Source organism: Aedes albopictus, chromosome 1 (assembly GCF_035046485.1).
Source record: "Aedes albopictus strain Foshan chromosome 1, AalbF5, whole genome shotgun sequence".
NCBI classification, from domain to species: Eukaryota; Metazoa; Arthropoda; class Insecta; order Diptera; family Culicidae; genus Aedes; species Aedes albopictus.
In genome coordinates, this window is record NC_085136.1 from 132,624,092 (window position 1) to 132,650,587 (window position 26,496).

The 26,496-nt window shown below is 44.8% G+C and overlaps 1 protein-coding gene across 1 annotated transcript in view; it reads left to right on the forward strand.

Moving 5' to 3' along the window:
* LOC109422996 (myelin transcription factor 1-like) overlaps positions 1-26,496 on the forward strand; it is a 90,816-nt gene that overhangs the window by 49,718 nt on the left and 14,602 nt on the right. The window contains exons 5-11 of the mRNA XM_029861614.2: positions 6,043-6,254; positions 6,741-6,972; positions 7,041-7,223; positions 19,957-20,019; positions 20,091-20,209; positions 20,271-20,339; positions 20,396-20,700. Coding sequence (XP_029717474.2) covers positions 6,043-6,254; positions 6,741-6,972; positions 7,041-7,223; positions 19,957-20,019; positions 20,091-20,209; positions 20,271-20,339; positions 20,396-20,700 — 1,183 coding nt within the window. The remainder of the gene's footprint in view (positions 1-6,042; positions 6,255-6,740; positions 6,973-7,040; positions 7,224-19,956; positions 20,020-20,090; positions 20,210-20,270; positions 20,340-20,395; positions 20,701-26,496) is intronic.

The following is a 26,496-nucleotide window of genomic DNA, read 5'->3' on the forward strand; positions in this document are numbered from 1 at the left end:
TTGAAGGCCGATTCAGGTGGAATCTATGACATTTGGTCGAAAGACATTTAGTCGAATGACGTTTGGTCGAATGACATTTGGTCGAAAGTACATTTGGTCGAACGGACATTTGGTCGAATGGACATTTGGTCGAAAGCCATTTTTTGGAAAAAGAAGCATATGACATTTAGTCGAATGGACGATTCGTCGAATGCGCATTTGGTCGAAAGGCACTAACTGATGAAAAGAGATGTGGATTTCGGTATCATAATTTTTTATATGTTATTGAACAAGCAAGCCTCGTTGAATAAATGTACGACTCGTGCTGAAAAAAAATCATCATTTTGCAACTTGTTGCATAAATAACCATTTTGGCTCGCGTTCAGTTCATATGCAACACTGAGTCAAAGAATAGCCTATGTTTAAGGGCAAACGTCTTGAAATCCCACTTCAACAGTGCATCAGAACTTCAGACGCACAATTCTCAAGAAGCAAGCTTCAAACAACAGTGCATTGTATAATGCTGTTTTCGCTCACTTATAATAAGCTTGAAACAAGAAGATCAGGTGCACTGGTTTTGTTTACGAAGAGACGTGTACGCTCGAAGTCGCGAGTTTTGGATCCTTACCAATCTGTCCTTAAAAGAAGGAAAAATATCCGATGAAAAAGTCTGCAGCAATAACATCCAAATATCAAACGGAAGAACAGCTTGTATTCAAAAGGAGAAATTGCTTCTGAAACATTCAGTAGTTGGTACAGGAAAACGCAATGAAATAAATGAACGTGAAAGAATAGCCTATGTTTCAAAGAAGGAAAAATTCATGATAAAATGACAGCAAACATAGTACAAATACGAATTTTGAAAGAATAGCCTATGTTCAAAAGAAGGAAAAATCATAGATGAAAAAATCACAACCATAATGTCCACTCTTCACTCTCAGCACAAATAATACACTTGAAAGAACAGAGTATGTTGAAAAGAAGGAAAAATATTTGATGGAAAAGCCAGTATGTTATACACAAAAACGCAATGAAATGGTGAAACTGGAAAGAAGAGCCGAAACTTACACTGCACTACAATGTTTGCTTTTTTACGTTTGATATAATTAAACACGATCAAATTGCTATACGACTTAGCGTCCATTCGACCAAACGTACTTTCAACCGAATAAGTTCAGTAACATATAAATCATTATACCGAAATCTATAAAATTATTTTCCATTCAAAGCTCTTCATCAGTAAGTGCCTTTCGACCAAATGTCCATTCGACGAATTGTCCATTCGACTAAATGTCATATGCTTCTTCTTCCAAAAAATGGGTTTCGACCAAATGTCCATTCGACCAAATGTCCGTTCGACCAAATGTACTTTCGACCAAATGTCATTCGACCAAACGTCATTCGACCAAATGTCATTCGACCAAATGTCCTAAAGCCATTCAGGTGAGTCTCAGGGGCCTTTAAAGGGCGTTACATGGGGTTTCAGGGTTACATGGGGTTCCGCCAGAACCGCCTCTGTGACCCTCTAACGCCCTTGAGACCTCCTGAAGGCCTCAGGGATCTGTTGCACTCCCTGAGATCCTCTACAACGCGCCTGAAACCTCCAGGTACCACCTAAAACGCGCTGGGACACCCGACAACGTTCCTGAGACCCCCTGGAACACCACTGAGGCCCTCTAAAAAGATCCCCTGGAACCTCCTTAAGACCCCTTGGACCCCCTGAAATGCCCCTTATGCCCCCCGGACCCTTATGAAAGCCCATGCACATCCTAAAATTGCCCTGAGAACTCTGAGACACTCCTGAGACGCCCCTGAGACCTCCTAATATCCTCTGACACACCATGGGACCCATTTCAAACGCTTCTAAGACGCCCTGAAACACCCCAGAAACCCTTCGGAACTACCCTTTTGAGACTATATGATAATTGAATTTTATTGGCTTTTCTCGGTGAACGTAATACTACTCAAAGAAGGAGGGAGTAACGAAAGTAATGAAAGAAACGGTGGATGGAATCGCAAGTGTGCGACGAGAGAAATTGAATAGAAGTTGAAAATTAACAGAGGGCCATAATTGAACAACACAATCACAACGACGACTTTGCCTTACGTCCTGGGTTTGAACGGTTAGGCACTAGTAGTTTGATGAGACAACTTTAAGTGTCCTGAGACTCCCTGCAGCCTCCTTGAGGCCCTCTGAGATGCTTCTGAGACCTCCTAAAGCGTCCCTCGATCCCTTGAACCTCCTAAGACGACCATGATGCTCCCGTAAACGCCGCCTGAGACCTCCTGGTACTCCCTGAAACCTCTAGGGGCTCTCCGAAATGCCCCTGCAACTTCCCTGGACTCTCCCTATAAACGGGGTGCTAAAATTAAAATAGAGCATTTTGTACATAAATCAAGTCAGAGCACTTAAAGAATGAACAGGTTTTACTCATGTGAGTCCCGCCCAGTGGTTTTCCAAAAAAAGGGGGAAATGGCGCTTCAGGGTGTGAATATAATTCCGATGAAACCCCCTGGAAAGGCTCTGAAAACTCCCTGATACATCCCTGAGACCAGGCCCGTGCACAGAAGTGGCGCCAAGGGATGGATTTTTTCTTCAATTTCGGCAAAAGGCGCAGGGGCGCCTAGTATATGAAGCGTCAGTAATGAGGAGGGTTAAACACCCAAAACCCCTCCTTGGGCACGGGCTTCCCTGAGATCCCCGGACATCTTCTGAAATGACCCTTAATCCATCTGGTGTCTTTAGAAACTCCTCTGAAAAGCACTAGAAAACCTCTCAAACACCCCAGTCACTCCCTGAATCCCCCTGAAGCTGTGAAACTCTCTGAAGGCCCCTAAAAAATTCTAGAAATTCTCGAAAACGCCCCTGAGGCATACTGAAATGAGGGTTTGGAGACCCTAGACTTACCCCTGAAAATCACTCGAAATCCTCTGAAACTCTCCTGAAACTACCTGAGACTCCTCAGGAGGCCTCATGAAAGGCCTACAAACGCCCATGCTTTTTTTGACGGTTCCAGAAATGCCAATAAAAATCAATAGAAACTCCCCTGAGACCTCCTGAGACCCACTGAGACCTCCTGAAATGTTGAGGTCCCTTGAGATCTCCTGAAAAGGTTCGGAGACTCTCTGGAGGACCCTGAAAATTTCTATAAATCCCCTGAAATACCGCTAAGGCCTACTGAAACGACGCAACGGTTAGGAGGCTCTAGTCTCATCCCTGAAAATCACTCGAAACCCTCTAAAATTCTCCTGAAACTTCTTGAGACCCCTTGAGACCTCCTGGAATGCCCGCAAAACTCTCTGGAGGCCCCAGAAACGTCCATGAACCCACTGGAGGTTCCAGGAACGCCCCAGAAAATCAATAGAAACCCTTTAAAATTCCTTTGAAACTTCCTCTGAAAATACCCTGAAACAGCACTTGAAAACTCATAGAATCCTAGTACTATCTAGAACACCCGCCCTGAGACTCCTTGAGACCTCCTGAAATGACCGTAAAACTCTCTGGAAGCCCCAGAAACGTCCCTGACAACCCTGACCCTTTGAAACGATCGTAAGACTCTCTGGAGGCCCCTGCATTCCTCTGTAGGCCCAAAAGCGCTCCGTAAAACACTAGAAACCCTTGCACTGCTTAGAAACCCACTGAAATGCCTCCGACACTTCCTGGGCCCCCCTTAACTTGTTCTGGGAAGCCCCTGCAACGTCCTTGAAATCTTCTGAAATGATTCTAAAACCCTCTAGAGGCCACAAAAACGTCCCTGAAAGTCACTAGAAAACCCTGTAATACTCCAGACACTCACTGAAGCCCAATGAAATAGCCTTAAAACCCCGAAATCTCCTGAAACGCCCCTGGAAATCGCTGAGATCTCCTGAAAATCTAAAAAAATCCTATGGAGACCCTAGACTAATGATCATGACTGAAAATCCATCGAAACCCTTCGAAATTCCTCTGAAACACCCTGAGACCCATTGAGACCTCCTGAAATCACCGTAAAGCTCTCTGGAGGTCCTATCAATGCTCATGCAACCCCGTTCAGGCTCCAGAAACGCCCCTGAAAAAACACTAGAAGCCGTTTGAAACTTTCATGAAATTCCCTCAGAAACTCTCCTGAAACAGCCCCTGAAAACTCTCTTTAACTATCTGGAACGCCCCTGTGAGCTACTGAAATGACCGTAATGAGCCGTCAATCTCTCTGAAGATCCCATAAACGTCCCTGCAACCCTGTGAGGGCACCAGAAATGCTGCTGAAAACCACTAGAAACCCTTTGAAACTCCCTTGAAACTTCCTCTGAAACCACCCAGAAACAACTCATGCAAACCCCCTGAAATTATCTGGAACGCCCCTGAGACCTCCTGAAACCTTCTGGAATGGCCGTTAACTCCCTGGAGGCCCCAGAAATGCCACTGAGACCTTCTCAAATGATCCGAAAGTTCTCTGGACACTTAAGAAACACCTCTAAAAATCAATGAAAATCTTTTGAAACTCCCCTGAAACTTCCCGAAACGGCTCCAGAAACCCCTCCAAAACTATCTGAAACACCCCTGAGACCCTCTTCGACCTCCTGAACCGTGAAGCTCTCTAGAGACCCCAGAAACGCCCCTGCAACTCTCTGGAGGCTCCAGAAACGCCCCAGAAAATCACTGGAAATCTTTTGAAATTCCCTTTGAAACTCCCCTGACACCCCTGAGACCCCCTGAAATAACCGTAAAGTTCTCTAGAGCCCCAGAAACGCCCCTGCAACTCTATGGAGGATCCAGAAACGCCCTGGAAGATCACTAGAAATCTTTTGAAACTCCTTCTGAAATTCCCCTGACACCCCTGAGAGCCCCTGAAATGACCTCTCTCTGGCGGCCTCAGATATGCCCCTGCAACCATTTGGAGGTTCCAGAAACGCCCCTGAATCTCCTTCTGAAACTCCTCTGAAAATCCCCTGAAACTATCTGAAACCTCCCTGGGACCTCTTCAGGCCTCCGGAGGCACTTTGGCGGCTCCAGAAACATTTCTAAAACCTCCTGAAATTCCCAGAAACGCCCCTCAAACGCCCTCAAGACACCCAAAACAGATTCTGAATCCCCGGCATTCCCCCGAATTATTTTCTTCGATACAGGGTTGACAGTACCTTTGGATGTCTGGCGATTAACCCTTATACTGTACCACCGTATGAAATAATTTGATGTGTGACATGTGTTGCAATAACGGATCCTGTCATAGACTTACGATTTCTAATACCAATGGTAGTAGGTCAACTTTAAAAAGGTACATCCAAATTAGACATGTGAGACCCCCTGAAACCCCACTAAAATCTGCAGAAATCCTCTATGAGACGCCCTGGAATGCCTCGGAAAACCACCAAATCACCTGAAACGACCACCAAACCCAGTGGAATCCCCATTAACTTCCGAAATCCCAAGAAAAGTCCCTGAAACCCCCCTGAGACACCTCGAAACACTTCTGAAACTTCCCGAGTATCACTCACATTCCCCCAGAATGCTTTAAAATACCCCTTAAAACTCTATTAACTTCCCTGAAATCGTTGGAAACCCTCAGAAATATATAAAACGCCTTGAAAAGACTTGAACATCCCTGAAACTACTTAAGAATCCCTGAACCTTGAGGAATCATTTTGCCATTGCGGGTTCCGACTAGATCGTCGTGAATCGTCGCTAGGCAGATCGTTGGTGTTGCACTTCATGACCAATCTTTCCACAAATGCCGACTTGTTGAAGCGCGAGGTCTCCGATGGCTATCGATGGCTCAACCTTGTACCGAATCACCAGACAGTCACTTTGCGTACACCTATCGTTGCCCCTTATGTCTGAGTTAGGCTTTATACCCAGACTCCAAAAGGTCTCATCGATGATGGACTTAGCACTCCACTATCCTCCCATTTAGCTTCTGATGATAGTGTTTAAAACCTCTTCTGCCGACAATCGCAGGATATTGAAACGTAAGGTTCTGCTGTTTCTTGAACTCGTGACGTTGGATAATCGCGTCCTAATTGTTGCTGCTACAATCCGAATTTCGAACTCATATGATTCTCTAATCCACTCTCATTCTTCCACAGCACTGCTAGTCCGCAAAGTAACCATCGAGCTTCTTCCGGATCACCCGTACCGAGATCACCCCAAGCCGAACCTGTGGACTTCAGTGGACCTTCCCGTCCAGGGCTGAGCTTTGGTTTCATGGCTCCTCCGCCGGCCATGGGCTACAGCCGTGAGTCGACACCGGACAGTGCATCCTCGCACTACATTTCCGATGGCTATCGAGATCACAACGGTAAGTAGCCACTAGCCAACCACCACCCTCAGGTTGTAAAATCATAGTTCATGCTGCATTCGTTCGGAGTGAAAACATTAAAATGATTGCCTCGGGGAAACATCAAAAGGCATCAAAGCGAAACATCATAACGACCATCCCACAAAGGGTGATTATTACTAGCCAGGTGAAAAATTCCCCCCAGCACCGACCCCTCAGCCCACCCTCGGCAAAACTGGTCAACATGAAAAGAATGCATATTTTTCTCGTTTTAAAATACTTTCCCCTCCTTCCCTCTCTCAACCAAGCAAAAGCAGCAGGGTTCGACAAAAGAATTTCACTCTCCATTGCCCAGCTAATGAGAAAGTGTTTTACACAAGTCGGGGCCCGTCCGGCTGCCTTTCATGTTTCTCTCGGAGACAAAAATTTGTGGAATTTTGTGGGACTTCCCTGCTGTGCTCCTGAAAGATTTCTAATTATGTAACTACTAATGTTTTTCTCCTCCAGGTTACAGTCCCCATCCCGGCTACATGGAGTACGCAGCGAACCCGTCCGGCTACCCTGGATACGGCGCTCCCACAGGAGCGTACCAGGGCTGCAGCCCCTATGGTGCTCCTCCGCCGCCGCCGCATCACCACCATCTGTACTCGTCCGGAGCGGCGTATTCGACGGCCGGTGGTCACTACTCGATGCCCCCGCCGAGCCATATTCCGTCCCAGGAGCGGTTGCTGCAGGAAGGGTTAGTTGGAGTGCAAAAATGTGAAGCTTTAACACGTCCCTTATTCGGTTTGGAACTGCATATTTCAGATTGACGGGGCTCGGTCGTGCGTTCCATGCGAGCTCACAGGAGCTCAAGTGTCCCACACCGGGTTGTGACGGATCCGGGCATGCCACGGGCAACTACTCGTCCCACCGGAGCCTGTCCGGGTGTCCGAGGGCAACCAAGCCGAAGAATAAGCCACGGGACGGATCGGAAGCGGAACCATTGAGGTAATTGAAAGAAGATGCATGGTGTACTGGAATACTTCTTTGGGTAAAATCTATTTAGGAATATGTTATATGAGTACCTCCATGCACGTGACATTACCTAAATTTTATTTTTTTGAATTCAGAGCAGCCAGTAGGGGAACTTCAGATAAAGTTTGAGGGGGATTTAAGGAAAAGGGGGCACAAATTTCCCAAATGGAGGAGAACGTGCCTCTGGAGCCGACCTACTGAAGGAAAGGGGGGAGTTGAAGGGCGTTAAAAGCAAATTTATGTTGAGAAGAGAGGAAGTCTAAGGGTATCGAAGAATTCTCTGAAGTAAAGGTCATAGAATCGACCGACCAGCACTACTAGTGACCTTTTGAGTTACTGTGAATTTAGTTCATGCTCACTCAGCCTCCTGCAGCAATGTTCGGCCAAGAAGTACGTTCGAATCTAGTGATATCTCGGTGCATTATGAATAAGGATTGTACTCGCAAACTTACTTACTTTCAGTACTGAGCACCCACGGTGGTTCAGAGGGCCGAACTGAGAGATTTCCATACTGGGCGATTGCCAGCAATCGCCTTGACCTGTGGCCAGGTCAAATTTCTGTCGACTTGCTTGATTTCGTTGTTGAGGCTGCGCCGCCATGAGCCTCTGGGTCTGCCTTTGCTGCAATGTTCTGCTGGGTTTCAATGTAACGCTTGCTTGTAGATTTCGTTCTCGCCCCTGCGTAGAGTGTGGCCGACCCACCTCCCCTTTCGCTCCCGAATATCTGTCGCTATCGGCTTTTGATGACATCGACGATGGATCTCCACGTTGGAGATCCAATTGCGAGGCCACCATGCACGAATTATATACCGCAGGCATCTATTGATGAAGATCTACAGTCGTTGAGTGTTCTCCACTGATACACACAAGGTTTCACTGGCGTATAGCAGCATGGATTTCACGTTCGAGCTGAAAATTCGGATTTTTGTGCGTCAACTGATCTGGTTGTTTTTCCATACGTTTCTTAAACTCGCAAAAGCAGCCCGACATCGGCCGCCATTTGGCTACCAAGATATTGGAAGTTTTTAACATTCTCCACTGACTGCCCAGCTACCGTTAAGCTGGAAGGGTTGACCGTGTTTACATCCAACGATTTGGTCTTGTTGACGTTGATGGTAAGACCTGCCACTGAGGAGCGATTGGCAAGATCATCGAGCTTGCTCTGCATATCAGAGCGCCGCGCCGTTGAGCTAGGAAAGCAACGTCATCAGCCAGTTCGAAGTCATTTAGGCGCTCCATGGTTGCCACAGCAATCCACGATTTGGTTCACGGTCAATCGCACCAACCAGGATCTCGTCGATTACGATGAGGAACAGTAGCGGTGATAGTGTACATCCTTGCCTCACTCGGACAAAACACCGTTGTCCAGTACTCTGCACGAAAATGCCCTGTACTGTGCTTCAATGAGGCCGATGATTTTCCCAGCGAGACCCTTGCGGCGGAGTGCTTCCCACATGTTTCCGCGATTGAGACGGTCGAAAGCTTTTTCGTACGATCAACGATCAAAACGATCAAATCTGACTATACATGTCAATGGTTGCTCCTCCGTGATTGATCTGAGCTGGTACCAATTGCACTGAGATCCAATCCAAGCAATTTAAGCAGCTCATACATTTTTGATGGATAACGGCGCCGGCCACGTCCTTATAGTCAGTTAGGAAGGGAAAAGAATGTTAGAGTGTGCTGGTTGTTGCTACTAAATACCGAAATCACCTCTGCATCCCCACAACCAGCACGGACTGGGGTATTTGTTAGACGGAAAGGATGGGAGATCTGGGAGTCACCGTTGGGTCGGTGATACGATCCATGGATAGGGGATATTTATAGTGTTCGTAAGGTGATAGATTGTGTGGTGATTACTATGAAGGACAAGCGGCACACGCATTGGCTGCATAACTTGTAGGCGTTACATACACTGTGCTGTGGAAGTTTTAAGGAAGGGAAACGTTTCTGGTTCTAGCGATGGCTATGAACATATACATATATGAGTTGTATATGTAGAGAAGAGAGAGAGAGAGTGGATAGAAAGATACAAAGTAGTATGAAAGGGACGGGCCAGGGATTGAACCCCTGACCTTCTGCATACGAATCAGAAGCGGTAGCCACTAGACCACCAAGCCCGTCACGGTCGAAAGCTTTTTCGTAATCAATAAACACCAGGTAGAGAGACTCTTCGAATTCATTGATTTCCTCCAGAATGGTACGGAGCGTGGCAATATGGTCCACACAGGATCGTCCGGCACGTAATGTTGTTGGCGTCGGAAAGGTGGAAAGGTTTCGAACCCGTGTTCTGAATCTGGCTACGATTATCCTATCATTTATAGGTTTCCACTTCATAAGCGCAGCGTGGGCGTGAGCACTGAGCAGGAAACCAACTCCACGGTGGCAAGGAGCGTGTTCACTTCGTAGGCCAGATTATAGCAGAATTTGACCCGACGTCAATCTGTATTCTCTAAAGCTCGGCCAACGGACTTCGCTCAGTCCTATTGGCTGTTGTGCCAGTTAACCCTGCTGGGCTAGGGTTAATACATTCCAAGTTCCAATTCTTGTCCGTTGTTTCGCGCAAGAAGTCGTTGCCGTTGAATCAATTCGTTATCTTTCATTTTCGGTTTCAGTAACGTTATATCGAAGACAGAAGGTTGTTGGCCCCCTATCCACCGTGGTGGGGCTCTCACCTTAGGTATAGCTTCCGGTGGAGGAGCATTTCAAACTCAGCTGCTGGATGCCAGAACAGACGCTGTTTGAACCGCACCTCCTTGGTGAACAGACGCTCGAGACGTACCTCCTCAATCTAGCTGAAGTTAGAAGGACAACAGTGCCCACTACCAGCTAAGCACACAACTCTTAGCTGGAGGTCCTTGTCATCGCTTGACCCGTGGAAGCATGAGGTAGGAACTTGTGAGGACCAAAGTTAAGTTGGACGCTCTCATTTTCGATTCACCGTTTTGCAGCCCTCAAAACGCCTCGAAACGCTTTAAAACTTAAAACTTCTTGCAATGGATCAGAAAGCCCCCGAGACTCTCATGAACTACTCGTTGAGCTCTACTGAGGCTCCCTTGAAACCTCCCGTAACTTCTTGAATCCTCTTCAAAAGCTTCGAAACGCTTTGGAACCCCTCAGAACACCGTAGCTTCCCCTAGCTTTTGAATGTCCCTCAAACACTTTGAAACCTCTTGGAGACCCTATCATATTAGGTTCTTAACAAAGAATGAAATTCATCCTTCCTGCGATTGAAATCATTTAGATCGTTTTGATTTTGAAGGAGGCTGAATAGAATGAAAATTTTCCAATTCTTGTCTGAAATTTGGCGTGGGGCTCGGATGAGGTAATGCTCATTCAATTCATGGTGAGGGTTTTCGTTCAGTGCACTAGTCATCGATCATGCACCCAAAACCCATCATTCTCGTTTTCTCCGGAAATCGTATTAGTGTTCGGCGCAGTGGAAAATCAAAATTTAGAAAACTATACCCACTCCATTTACATACAAATAGCCAATACAAAACTAAATCTACCAAACCCGACAACCCAAAGCCAAGCAACTAGTGACAAATAAGCATAACCTCCCTGAAGAAGGCACAAACCGTCGGATAAAATAGAACCACCCCGCTTATAATTTATCCGGACCGAAAGGCCATCTGTGTTCCATCCCAGTAAGCGAATGACCAAGGATGACGTTAACCTTCTTAGCATCGTCAATTCCATCGATTTTCTTGCATTTTGCTTTGTAAAAAGCTGAGCTGTTGGTACGAGATGTCGCCACTCATAAAGCCTTGGAGCCATATAGAATCAATAATGCTGCACAGTAGGCCTGACCACTTTAATGTTTGTAATGCATTTCCGATGTACTGCAAACATTAATAATGAAAAAAAATATAATCTTAGTCGATTCTATCATTGTTTAGAACTTTTTTCGATTTGTAGGGGGATTAGGGGCCTAATGGACACCCGAGTCGAAATGGACACCCCTATTTTTGGCGAAACCGTTGACTTTTATGTTAAACTTTTAATGCATGATTGTAAAGGAACAAGTCATGGTTCTATTTTTCAAAAGAACCATTTATATTGCTCCAAAATAACCAAAATATCATTGAAATTGAAATATGTTTTTCATATGGTGAAATTCTTATAATTTCGAAGCAGCAGCAAATAATGTATTACGAGTGTTGGAGTGTATCCACCATTAAAACAAGTCAATTGCTACCTTATCTACATGTATACGGAGATTTAGCAATGGATGAAGTGTTTTATTTTTGATCAGAATTTTTTTAAAATAGCAATTTTAATGTTGTAGTCGATTCGGGGCGAAATAAACACTGGCAATTATGAATGGATGTATGCGCGTTGCATACTGTTAGGCGTTTTAGAGAATGTGGAAAAAATCAATCCGATTATTTTAGCCTAAAATTTATTTATTTAACTTTGATGTTATGTAAACTCGTCTCATCAGTCCAGTCCGTACGTTCGACTTGATCGGACGTGTTTCGGCGAGCGCGACATCCAGTCCGATACTTATTGGTGAACAAGTGCACTTCGCGTCGCGGGTGCCTTACCGGTCCCGAGATGGACGACACAGCGACTACTTCGACCACCAACAAAGGTGCCACGAAAAAACGACCACCGAGCAACAGCGACGACGACTCTCGCGGTGCTTTGAAAAAGCATCCAGCACCGAATTCGCTCCGGCGTGATCCCTCATTGCGAAGGAACACCGGGAAAAATTGTCCAACAGCCCCGGGACCAGGAGTGGAAACCGTGAACGGTGCAAATTGCCGATCAAATCAGTCCAACCGGACGAAGAAGAAGAAGACGGATGCTGTCGGCACCCAACAGAATGAGCAACAACAGGAGAAGAAATTGCTCGAAAACAACATCTACCACGCACTGGAGGACGGTGCGACTGGCGTCCCGACGACCGAGAAACTTGAGCGGAAGGAGAAGTGCCCGCCGATTTACGTACAAAACAAGGACCCGGCATTCTTGCGGCCCTTGCTACTTGAGCGTGACATTCCGGCCACGTGCAAATTTCGTTTGTGCGCTGGTGGTGTCAAGCTCGTATTCGATGCCAAGGAATGCTATTACCGCGCCTTGACTTACCTGGTGGAGCCACAATGGGTGGAACACTACACCCATGACGATCCAGCGACCAGGCCGATGAAAGTCGTACTTCGCGGTCTGGAAGACATGGACACCCAGAAACTGAAGGAGGATCTGGAAGAAAACGGGCTTCAAACCTTGATTGTCCACAAGATCGTTAGGCGAGATACCACTCGCAAATATCGGGACCAGCCGTACCTGATCCATCTTGCGAAAGGGACTACGACACTGAGAGAACTCCAAAAAGTGAAATTCTACGACGATTGCCTCATAACGTGGGAGCGATACAACCCAGTGCATCGCGACATCTCGCAATGCATGAGGTGCCAACGGTTTGGGCACGGCATTAGGAACTGCCGCATGGCCCGACGATGCGTCGATTGTGGCGATCACCACGATGATAACCGCTGCCAAAAGAGCGAACCCACCTGCGCCAACTGTGGAGGAGGTCACCAAGCAAACTCAAAAACCTGCCCTAAGCGGGCAGAGATGATTGCTGTACGAAAAAGAGCAGCCACAACCAACCAGCCGAGAAGGAAGAACGTCCCCCCGGCATTCAGCGATCTCAACTTTCCAGCTCTTCGCCCCACACGACTGGAGACCAACCCGCTTCCAACAACCGGACCCGAGACACAACCAACAACGTCCACGAACTGGCCGTCCATTCCACCTGGATACCGACACCAACAGGAGAGCGAACCGCAACTTGTCACAAATGAAACTGCACTCTTCACGCCGGAGCAACTGGTCCCTAGGTTCCAGAAACTAGTGGCCAGTCTTCGAGGTTGCAAAACAAAAATCGACCAGATCTATGCTCTGGGGCTCTTCGTAATTCAAAATGCCCTATAGAGTAGATCTGGTCGATGTGATTTCCGGCCTCCATAGCTGGTTACCTTAGATGATAGAATAACTAATTAACAAATTTAAAAAAAAAAAAAAAAAAAAAAAAAAGAAAAAAAAAAAAAAGCAATATTATTTTTTGAAATATTTAAAATACAAGCTAACGCAACCACTCTTACACTTAATGTTTTTGAACATTTATAAATTTAAAACTGAGCTGTAGAGCCAACAGGCTGATCAATCAATGTAAAAACCAGTTGTAACACACAAAATTACTGAAATAAAGAGAGAATTTTACTACTTTTACTATGTAAACTCGTCTAAGATAGAGTATTATATCTGTGGTATTGATCTACGTGGGCAAATTACTTAACTAGTCGATATTATCAAAGATACAGCATAAAATATGCAGGGGTGTCTATTATGCCCCGATGGGTGTCCATTTCGACCCTGTACCTTTCCTGCCAGCCCCTAAAAACACACGGTTTACAATTCATTATTTCTTCGCAATAATGACATTCTACCTGCTGTAAATGATTGAAATACGTAGGAAACAAGTTAAAGTTGTAAGCCAACTAATAATATGTAAAGTTTTTGTCTGTTATAGGCCTAACATACTCATTTGCTTAGGGTGTCCATTATGCCCCTAATCCCCCTAAACTTCCATTAAATGTCATGTTGTTCAGCATGAATCTGTGTGTTTACATGACATACAACACAAATTTACATGATATATCATGTAAACCATCATAACACTAAGTTTACATGACTAAACTGAAGTTTACATGACGTGTAAATCTCATTTTTTATGTGTGTGTATGTGTAGAATACACTAGACTAGATAAGGGATTCTAATGAAGATTTATAAATAATTACAGAGGTTTCATGGGATTGGAGTTTTCATTGACGTTACAGAGGATTTCAGGAGGTTTAAAGAGGTTTAGAAAAGGCCTCATGAAGGTTTCAGGGGTGCTTAAAGAATTTTGAGTTTCGAGGGGCTTCTAGCGATATTTGGAGGGATTCAGGAGAATTTCTTTTTTTTTTACTTATTCGTTTATTTGGAAGGCTCGGGCGCCACATGGGCATAACTGAGCCGAAATCTTTTGTTTATACAATGGTTTTACATTTTACAATTTATTACTGCCTTAAAACTGTGTTAGTTAGGGAAGCCGAAGTACTCGCGGCTGTATCGAGGTTAAGGATTGAAGAAAAAAATAAAATAAAATTGGGAAGGAGGGATATATGGGTTTAAAACTAAATTATTTGCTAACTTATACTAAAACATTGATGGGACAATTGTCCATATCTGTAATGGAACCAAAAAGAAAGGACTTTATCGGTAGACAACGGCAAGAAGAGGACAAACGGAGGGGGGTCAGGAGAATTTCATAGGAGTTTAATGAGTTTTCAGAATATTTCAGAATCCTTGCAAGAGAGTTTCAGAGAGGTTTCAAAGGGAGGGGGTTTCAGAGAGATTAATGGAAGTTTAATCAGATATTAAGAAGTAAGGCTTTAAGATGATAAACCTTGCAGCGCGTGTGCTATTTTGGATCTCAAAATCTACCACGCTGGTGCTATGTACGACTAACAAGGTTTTTTTTCTTGGGGAAATGTACTTCTTACAATGGCACGTGCGCTGAAAAGGCACTGGTGTTTTAGGGGTTGTGCATTGCAGGGATTGCATAGGAGTTTCAGTGACGTTTGAGGGGATTTCATTTGGTCTCAACGGGAACCCAAATTTGAGTTTGTGGAAGCGATGTTGAAGTGGGCTATTAACATTTGCTCCCGTGTGATAAAGTACCTACCGGCTAAGTTTTTTCACCCAACTGATAGTTCAAAATACTCAAATTTGAGTTCAATGCTGTTAACTCAATTTTGGCTTCCCGTACCGAACTGTCAAAGTTGGGTTGTTTTGCTCCTCGTTCTCTGTCAACAACAAAGAGAGTGGATGAGAGAGACGACAAAAAAGAACTCAAAAGTGAGTTTAAAATTTTTTAAATTCAGGGGCTTGAGTTTCTCCGAGTAGTTTTGACTGCACGGAGCTGTGGTTATGGGACTAACCACAGCAGGCGATCTAGTGCGTTTACCTGTAATATGAACTGTCAAACTGTCAATGTTGGCATCCCTACACAGAAAATCCAACTACCTAATATTTGGGCCGATTTTACTCAAAATTGAATATATCGAATAAACTCATTACCCAAAATTAGGTTGTTTTCCCTCTCTGGCTCACCGATGTTGTCAAAAACAAACAGAGATGCATCCACCCAAAGGGGATCCTTGACCCCAAGGTAAATGTCTGTTTACTCAAAATTGAGTTGAATGAAGGGGGTCTCAGGTTGAATTTACCTACTCTTGAGTATATTTTTTAGCTGGGGGTAAAGGCAATCTACCTAGCGTGAGTTTAATCGATGTACTCAAATTTTGACTTATTGGGCCGAACTATGGAATTTTGGGTAGTTTGGCGGTTCCGTGTATAGCAACCACTGCACACATGACCAGGAATGGCAGATATGAAGACATGTCTTCTATTTGAAGACCTTTGGGCTCATTCAAATATGACGTCCATCGTTTAGGGGGGAGGGGGGGGCCTGAGAAAGTCTGACACTCCATGTATAAGGTATACAAAATAGCGTAGCAGAGGGGGGAAGGAGGGGGGATCTAAAATTTCCGTAAAATGATGAACGTCATATTTGAATCGGCCCTTTGGTCTTCTGTGAAGACATTAATTTTTGTGAAGACATATTGAAGACATTTCAAATTATGTGAAGACTTTAGAAGACTTTTGAAAGCTGAAAAATAATACTTATGTTGTTGATTGAAACCAATAATTCAAATCGTGGAACAATATCGGATGAAATGCGTTTCAATATTTGTTGATAACATCCAGTTCCTAATTTTTCGGTCTTTATGTTGGTGCAAACTTTGAAGCAGTTTTTAGTTAAAATACTATTCAAATATGACGACTACCATTTCTTGGAAATTTAGGATATATGATACAATATATGAATAATTTTAGATCAACAAAAAAATTAAGAAACAACCAACACACTCAACATAAGATTTTTCCAAAAGTTCCACGGGAATGTCTCCAGAAATTACGTCAAGAGTTTCTCGGGAGTTCTCTTAGATGTTCTTCGGAAATTTCTCCAGAAACTCCTCGTGATTTCTTCCAGGAGTTCCTCTTGAATTCCCCCAGAAGTTTGCCGAGAATTTCTCAGGAGATCCTTGAGAATATCTCCAGTAGTTCCTAGGAAATTCCTCTAGAAATTCCTCGAAAATACCAACTGGAGTTCGTCGAGCGTTCCTCCAGGATTTGTTCGGGAATTCCTCCAGGAGTCTGCTGAGAATTTCTTCAAGTGTTCCTCGGGAATTCCTTCAGAAGTTTCTTGTAAACCCTCTAGGAGATCTCAGGGAATTTCTCCAGGAGTTCCTCGGAATGCCTCCAGGAGTTTCTCGGAATTCCTACAGGAGCTCCACGAGAATTCCTGCAGGAGTTCCTCGGGAACTCTTCCAGGGTTTTCTCGGGAATTCTTCGGGAACTACTCCTAGAATTCGTTGGGAATTCCTCCAGGAGTTCCTCGAAAATATCTACAGAAGTTCCCCGGGATTTTTTTTGGGAACCTTCTAGAGTTTACCGAGATTTGTTTTTTCAGGAGTTCCTCGGGAATTCCTCTAGGAGATCCGTGGGATTTCCTCCAGGAGTGTCTCGGAATTTCTTCAGGAGCTCGTTGGGATTCCGAGTCCCTCAGGAATATTGCAAAACATTTTTCAGGAATTCCTCAAAAATTATTTTGCTTGGAAATTCTCCCATAAGTTTCTCGGAAATTCCTCCAGGAGTTTGCCGAAAATTTATTCAGTTGTTACTTGGGAACTCTTTCAGGAATTCCTCTATGAGATCCTCTGGAACTCCTCCAGAAGTTCTTATGAAATTCCTCCATGTATTCTTCGGAATTCCTCCAGAAGTTCCTCGAGAAGTCCTTCTGAAGTTCCTCGAGAATACCTCCTGGATTTTCTCAGGAATTTCTCCAGAAATTTTTCGGGAATTCCTCCAAAAGATCCTCGGGTATTCTTCCAGGAGTTCCTCGAAAATACCTGCAGAAGTTCCTCGGAAATTCTTCAAAGAGTTCCTCGGAAATCTCTGCAAGGGATTCTTGGGTACACCTCAAAGAGTTCCTAGGGAATTCCTCCAAGAGTTCTTTGGAAATTTTTTGAGGAGATCCACGAAAATTTCTCTAGAAGTTCCTCGAAAGTCCTTTAGGGGTTCCTTGAAATTCCTCCAGTCCCTGTATGCTTTTTTCAGGAATTCTTCCCGAATTCCTCCAGGAGTTAATCGAAAATTCCTACAGGCGTTCCTCGGGAATTCTTCCAGGTGTTTGCCGAAATTTTCTTCAGGAATTCTCCGGGAATTTCTTCAGGAGTTCCTTGAAAATCCCTCTTTTCTGATTTTTCGAATATCTTCTGGAGGAGCTCCCGAGGAACTGGAGGAATTTCCTAGAAATTCCTGGAGGAAATCCCGATGATCTTGCACGGGGTGCCGCAGGGACCATCATTCAAAAAATTTCAAGGGCCTATCAGGGGGCTTTTACTGTGTTTCAGGGGCCGTGGTTTTCAAAAGCGTTGTGCAATTTTTCATGATAATTCATGTATTGGTCCAAAAAATTTCAAGTGGCTTAATATTGGTTTCAGGGGATTTCATGGGCATTTCAGGAACTTTTACAAAAAAAAAATGCTTTCATGATTTCAGCGTGGTCTGAGGCGGTTTCATGGGCGGTTTCAGGTAGTGTCAAAAGGGTTTTTTTTTGGGATGTTCCATGGTGTTTTTTCGATATTTAGAGGAATTTCGGCACGTCCCCTGAAGCTACCCAAACTCTTTGAAGCCTCTGAAACTACCCAAACTCTTTGAAGCTCCCATAGAAACCCGAAACCCCATATGTACTTCCTATGAAATCCCTTCTGCTAACTCTTTTCAGTCCCTTATACTCTTATTACCTTCCCTATCTATACTTCCCTTTCAATAGAAACCCTCTAGATCCTCGCTAACAATCCCCCTACCCCTATAAACCTCAAGGAGAGTATTCTGAGAATATCTCATGTGTGGAAGTCCCTGGAGAGATACCGGGAGAAACCCCGAATCCTGGGATCATTGCCTGCAAGAGTTTCGGAGGATATTGCTAGGCAAATTTCTGGACAAATACAGAGAAGAATGTTTGCGGGAGGAGATTCCTCTGCTTGATTCCCAAAATCAATGCCTAGAAGGATACTTGGAGCAATCCCTGGAGGAATCCCATTGTCGATCCATGGAGGAAAGCCGGGATCAATTCCTAGGGTCCTGCGGTAAATGTCTGAAAAAAAAAATCCTAGCGGATATCCTAAATAACCACAGAAAGTTTTTTATTGAGAAATTTTATGACGAATCATCGAAAAAACCTGCAGAAATCTCTTGGGGGATATCTGGAAGAATCCATTAAAATTACATGAAAAAGATTTTCGGAGATTAATCTGGGAAAAATCTCTGCAGATATCCTTGGAGCGATCATAGGTGAAAATTCTAATTGAATTTGTCAGTAGACCCCTTTAAGAATTCCTGTCGATACTTAGGAAATTTTAGAGATCTGTTTTGAAGATTTTCCCTAAATGTATTTCTGAAACAAATATCCAATACAAATCCATGGAGAAATCCAGTGTGGATGAGCGTAAAGAATTCCAGGAGACTTCTGAACAAGAAAGTGATTCATGCAGACAATTCTGCAGAAATCCAAGGGAGAAATATTTGAAAGAAACCAAAGGAAACCTCCATAAAAATAACTAAGAAATCGTTAGAAAAATTGTTTTGAAGAATTACTATATCTTCAGGTAGGGAGCGGATCTGGTGTGATGGTTAGAACACTTGACCATCACACCGAGGACCTGGGATCGAATCCCACTTTCGTCAAACTCGCAAAATGTGAGTTCTTCCTTCGGAAAGGAAGTAAAGCGTGGGTCCCGAGATGAACTAGCCTAGGGCTAAAAATCTCGTTAATACAGATAAAAAAAATCTTCAGGTATTCTGGTGAAATCGCTTAGAGAAGGAATCAAGGAAGTCGTTTCTGGAGGAGTCCTCAGTATATTCCTGGAAGATGCTGCTGGAGAAACACGTGATCAACACCATGTGAAACCGTTGAAAAAATCTGGTGGAACTTGCATAGAAAATCCTAAGAGGATTCAGTGTCTTAAGCCCCAGTGGACGAATTTCTGAAGGGTTCCCTAAAGGTATTTCAATGAGGTTCCAGATGTGCAGATTCTTGAGAGAAACTTCTTGAAGTTCTGAGAGAAAAACCAGGAGGACAACTTTAAGAAATTCTGAGAGGAATCACAGCAGGATCTCTTGGCGGAATCTAGGAAGGAATCGCAAGAGGAATACGCGGAGATTTCCCGGGAGGGTTTCTAGGAGATATTCCAGGTTAATCCGTGATGGAATCCCGGGAAGAAAGCAGAGGAACTCCCAGGAGAAATTCTGGAGAATTTAAGTGAAAGTCCTCAGAAAATTGTTGGAGGAGATACTGACATGGCCATCAAAAATTAATCAAATTACTAACCAACCAAACCAACCAATCAAATTAATTCCAACCCAGGTTGGAACTGAATCAAAACCGAAAACGACATAAGAATACAACCAACATACAGTGCTGGAACCGAAGTGATGGTTTTCATGGTGTTACAGATTGATAACTTTCTCCTCGCAAATTACAATAACCGACAGATATAATTTGAGCTCAAGTTATTGTTTCAGATGCCCTATTCCCGGTTGTGATGGATCTGGTCATTCGACTGGAAAGTTCCTATCCCACCGAAGGTAAATGGACCTCCTTCGATCAATTCCATCCATTTCATGAGTAACGATTTTTCTCTTCAACCTGTTCACAGCGCCTCAGGTTGTCCGATCGCCAGTAGAAACCGTCTGCGAGTTATTGACACCGGTGGAACACCAATCGGAGGATTAACGTTCGGCAGTGAATCCGGTTGTACCACACCTGGTTGTGAAGGTAATTGAAGATGGCCTCAATGATATCTGTGTTATACTTATCAAGTATACTTCTCTATCAGTGTCCCCAGTTCACAAGAAGATGAAATACATCGATGATGATACGGAGAGGATGTCCAAGAGCTACAACGGTAAGTCATTGTTTCTAGATTTTTTAACAATCAATCAACAGTTTAATTTTCCTCAGGAATGAACGAACTCGTTACGTCCAATGACACTCGCAGCAGTGAAGCTAGCAATCATTCCCTACGAGATACTGAACTTCCACCAAATACTTACATTCCGCAAGAAACCTACCAGCAGCAATCCACCGCAGCCGATCAGCCGTCGCACCATCAGACGACCGGTCCCGCCGCCAACGGTGAAGATCTGCTCTCGCTGGAAGCGGAAATCTCCGAACTGCAGAGAGAGAACGCCCGAGTCGAGTCGCAAATGCTGCGCCTCAAAACGGACATCAACGCCATGGAATCGCAGCTAGGTCACGTCGATCGGGTACGTAAACTCAGGTTGGTTGACAGCTTCGGGACCGGTACCGGGCCCGTGCAGTCCCACCGATCCGCGCGATACTTTTTCTTCCTGATCTGCTGACTCCTCTGTCTTCTGCATTTTAATCTGCTTCCGTTTCAATTACTGAACCCCCACTTAAACCACTTTCGACCACTTCAGAAACGCAGTCAACGTCCGAAATCAGAGATGATAATCGCTTCTAATCTTGTTTTGGTTGACCCACCAGCTCAGTTTACTGTGGGGGTTCACACAAAAAACATAAAAGTGAAAGACGATCCCGCTGCTGTTGCTCGCCCTCCGCCCAAATTCGAATAAGAGGAAATTGCTGCCGAAACGGACGTGACGGCAAATCAAATTCAATAAAGTCATAAAAAAGCATAAAAATAACAAAACTCATCCGGCGATATGGATCGGTCGTAAATTGTCTGTGTGTGAGCCTGGTTGGGCGCTTTCCCCTTTTATTTTTTTTACTTTGCCTTCCCCTTGGAAGTTGGAACTCGTCACACCCTTACAAATTATGATATTTTTTTCGCTTTCACCCGGCTACTCCGACTACCCGGCTATCTGGGTTGTTTGGTGTATGCTTTGGGGAAGTGACCCGTCCGTCCGCTACCCTCACCCGCTGTGCTCTTCGGAGCAGGATTTCTGTTTTCTTTCAATGACCAACCCGTCTCCGACGGAACTATCGCTTACATTTCCGGAAGAGCAAACTTCGGGTAGCGCAGATACTATCGATAAACACAAACACAAAAAATGGATGGTGGGTGGGGGCGCAAAGAACGCATATCTCTATTGCTGCTGGTTGGGTTACGTATTTTTTTTTTAACGCATCGTAATTTGTTGCGGCAGAGTGAATGGTGACCATAAAACGATTATGATAATGTCAGTGACTTTTGTGGGTTGATTGTTCAATTTGAAATTTATTTGTTGTGTGGAACTTCAATCCTCATTCAGCATTGACGAACCTCTATTTATCGTGATTTGTCTTCTCCGCGTGTTTAAGTGGTGTTTAGATTAGCTTAGATTTAGATTAACACTCTAGTGGTTGTGACAGTGTGTGTTTGTTTTATATTAATTCTTCTATTTATTCATTTTATATTGCTTACCACTTATCGATCAGGCTAAGGCCTCTGCTGTACATGGAAGGCGTCTCCATTCCAGTCGGTCCATGGCTGGTTGTCTTCAGTTCCGCACTCTGCGTAGGGTCCGCAGATCGTCCTCCACTTGGTCGACCCATCTAGCTCGCTGCGCACCACGTTTACTTGTACCGGTTAGATGACTCTCGAGAACCATTTTAGTCGGGTTGCTATCCGACATCCTGATGACGTGACCCGTCCACCGTATCCTTCCGATTTTCGCGGTATTGACGATGGTTGGTTCTCTCAGCAGCTGATGCAGCTCGTGGTTCATTCGCCTTCTCCAAGTCCCGTCTCCATCTGCACTCCGCCGTAGATGGTACGCAAAACCTTCCGTTCGAAAACTCCAAGGGCGCGTTGGTTCTCTGCACGTAGGGTCCATGCTTCGTGCCCATAGAGGACTACCGGTCTAATCAGCGTTTTGTAGATGGTTAACTTCGTGTGACGGCGAACTTTGTTCGATCGTAGAGTTCTGCGGAGTCCGAGGTAATCTCGATTTCCTGCCACAATGCGTCTCTGAATTTGTCTGCTGGTGTCGTTGTCGGCGGTCACCAGTGAGCCCAAGTACACGAATTCTTCAACCGCCTCGATTTCATCACCATCGATATGAATTCGGGGTGGCGGGCGCGGTGATTCCTCCCTGGAGCCCTTTGCCATCATGTACATTAATGACTAATCCGATTCGCCTGGCTTCACTCTTTAGTCGGATGTACGTTTCCTCCATCGTCTCAAATTTACGAGCTATAATATCAATATCATCAGCGAAACCAAACAGCTGAACGAACTTCGTGAAAATCGTTCCACTCGTGTTTATCCCCGCTTTCCTAATTACACGCTCTAAAGCAATGTTGAATAGCAAGCACGAAAGACCATCACCTTGCCGTAACCCTCTGCGAGATTCGAAGGGACTCGAGAGTGTCCCTGATACTCGAACTACGCACATCACTCGATCCATCGTCGCCTTGATCAATCGTATCAGATTATCCGGGAATCCATATTCGTGCATAATCTGCCATGTTCTCAATCGATTGTATCATACGCCGATTTGAAATCGATGAACAAGTGATGTGTGGGCACGTTGTATTCGCGGCATTTCTGCAACACTTGGCGGATGGCGAACATCTGATCCGTTGTAGCGCGTTCACCCATGAATCCAGCATGATATTGTCCCACGAACTCTCTTGCAATCGGTGACAGACGGTGGCATAAAATTTGACAGAGTACCTTGTAGGCAGCGCTCAGTAGTGTGATCGCGCGATAGTTCTCGCAATCCAACTTATCGCTCTTTTTGTAGATGGGACACGATACCTTCCATCCATTCCTCCGGTAATACCTCCTCCTCCCAAGTCTTGGTAATGACCTAGTATTGTGCTCTAACCAGTGCTTCTCCACCGTATTTTAGAAGCTCGCTTGGTAGTTGATCTGCTCCAGTGGATTTGTTGTTTTTCAACCGGCAAACCTCCTCCTGAATCTCTTGGAGGTCAGGAGCCGGAAGTCTTGCGTCCTGTGCACATACTCCTAGATCTGTTACCACGCCACCTTCGGTACCTACTTACAACGTCGCCATTGAGGTATTCATCGTAATGCTGCCGCCACCTCTCGACCACCTCACGCTCGCTCGTGAGAGTATTCCCGTGATTATCTCGGCACATGTTGACTTGTGGCACAAAGCCTCTGAGCGAGCGGTTCAGCTTCTCGTAGAACTTTCATTTGTCCATAGCGCGGAACAGCTCTTCCATCGCTTCGCGATCTCGTTCTTCCTGCTGGCACTTCTTCATCCGGAAGACTGAGTTCTGCCTGCCTGTTCCGCGCCAGTCTATAACGGGTCTCATTCGCTCTCGTACGGTGTTGCAGCATTCTCGCCCATGCTGCATTCTTCTCGTTTTTCAACTGTTCACATTCGCCGTCGTACCAGTCGTTTCTGTGATTCGGAGTCGCGAAGCCTAGTGCTGTAGCCGAGGTACTACCTATGGCGGATCGGATGTCCCCCCAACCATCTTCAAGTGTATCTGTGCCAAGCTGCTCTCCGTTGATAGGGCCACTGCTAGCTGATGCACGTAGTCTTGAGCAAGGTTTACGTTACGCAGCTGCTCGATGTTGAGCCACGGCGTTCGACTTCGACGCTTGGTGACAACTGTCGAAAGTTTTGAGCGCATGCGCATATATCGACTAAATAGTGATCCGAATCTAAAGTATTCGCTATGCGGTATGTGCGGACATTTGGTTGTATCCGAGAAGAATTTACCGTCGATTAGAACGTGGTCGATTTGATTTTCTGTTTGATGGTCGGGTGATCTCCAGGTGGCTTTGTGGATATCTTTGCGGGGGAAGAAGGTGCTTCGGACTACCATACCACGGGAGACTGCAAAGTTTACGCATCGCTGGCCGTTATCATTCGATACGGGTGCAGGCTGTTTGGCCCGATTACATGTCTGTACATTTCCTCCCTTCCTACCTGCGCGTTCATGTCGCCGACAACGATTTTCACGTCACGCGGCGAGCAACCATCGTATGTTTGCTATAACTGCGCGTAGAACGCTTTTTTCTCGTCATCAGGTATCTCTTCGTATGGGCAGTGGACATTGATGACGCTGTAGTTGAAGAAACGGCCCTTAACTCTTAACATGCACATCCTTGCGTTGATCGGTTGCCACCCGATTACACGTTGTCCCATCTTGCCCAACACTATAAATCCTGTTCATTTGTGGTGCCACAGCTTTGGTAGAAGGTAGCCGCTCGATGCCCGCTTTCCCACAGTTTCTGTCCAGTCCAACAAAGTTCCTTCTACGCCACGATGTCGAAGTTGCGGGGATGTAATTCGTCGTAAATTATCCTGTCACAGCGAAACCTAGTGACTTGCAATTCCATGTTCCAAGTTTCCAATCGTAGTCCTTATTTTTTCGCGTGGGTCTTTGCCGATTGTATCGAGTCGTATTTTCTCCTATGTTATTCGCAAAGGGGGTTTTTACAGGTGGCATATTGGGCCTACGCCAACACTCTTGTCCCATCGTGCCAGCACTGTTTAACGTCCCAACAAACACTGGGATGACCACGCTGATGGGGCTACCACTTTGGATCTAGCTGGGCGTGGTGAAGCGTTTCTTACTAAGCCGCTATATGCCAGAACAGACGCTGTTTGAGCCGCACCTTCTTGTTGAACAGACGCTCGGGTCGTACCTCCTCAATCTAGCTGAAGTCAGAAGGACAACAGTGCCCAGGCTGCACTACCAGCTAAGCACACAACTCTTATCTGATGGCCTTTGTCGTCGCTTGACCCGTGGAATCATGAGGTAGGAACTTGTGAGGACCAGAGCTATGTTGGACGCTCTCCTTATCGACTCACCGTTTTGCAGCTCAAACTCGTGGGATTAAATGAAGATAAATTGAAACAAACAAACAAATCAATCAGGAGGTAGTGGCAATGGCGAGGTTAACCCCTTCGCAAAAAGTGGGTTGGCTAGATCTCCATTAAGGAGAAGCGAGGAGTCAGGAGCGGGAAGTTGCGCACGCAGCTCCAATGTGGGAGCTCCGATCTATTCCCCGGCTAGCTTGTTGGTGGAGATATTGGACGGAGCATGGTTGATGAGGGTCATCAACCAAAAAAGAGATGGGCTATCTACAATAGAGGTGGCTGAACAGCAGCTTGGCAAGATCATCGACTTTGCGTCCACGAAGTCAAACACAAGCAAGGATCTTAACCTGTTTCGGGCATTAAAAAATAGTTACGGGTCATTATGAGTCAGAAATTCAAGCTCTTATAGAATGATGTTTTTTTTACCGATATTGATGGAATAACGACCGTTTGGATGGTAATTAGCAATTACAGGCGCGTTTTCGGTCATCGGGTTACTTATAAAACAACGGTTTTAATTATAGCCGACGTTTCGAGCGTTTATTCTTTCATCTTCAGGGCAAACTACAATTTACATACAAAGTTTGAGTAGTCAAGTCATTTGTTACATAAAACATAAAATTACACACATTAAAGGTTGTTTTTAGGTCAAGTGGGTTTGAACATGGACAATTTGAACGGCTGACAACATTACACTGAAATTATAATCACACATATAAATTTCGGACCTAATGACTTGATTCATTTTCAATTAACGAACACCGATTCGATTTGCCTGGAACAAAGATTCTTGACCAGGACAATCGTTTAAACGCACTTCAAATTCTTGGAATGTGTCACATTTTCTGTGACAACAAAACGGTTAACTATAGAACCGACACAAGCAATCTGAGTGTTGTTTACTCGGGTCTTCTGCACTCAATCACGCACGGAGAGAGATAGCAGAACATCGTCAAAGCACGCTGTGATGCTCTGTTTCTGTTAATGTCTTTTCTGTTCCATCGTTTCGTTTTGACGTCTCCACTCACAGACATTTTGATTCAAACCTGTTTAGATGTGCCTAGGTGAAAGCTGTGTAAGTTTGTGCTCCGTTCAAAGTTTTGTTAATTGAAAAGGAATCAAGTCATTAGGTCCGAAATTTATATGTGTGATTATAATTTCAGTGTAATGTTGTCAGCCGTTCAAATTGTCCATGTTCAAACCCACTTGACCTAAAAACAACCTTTAATGTGAGTAATTTTATGTTTTATGTAACAAATGACTTGACTACTCAAACTTTGTATGTAAATTGTA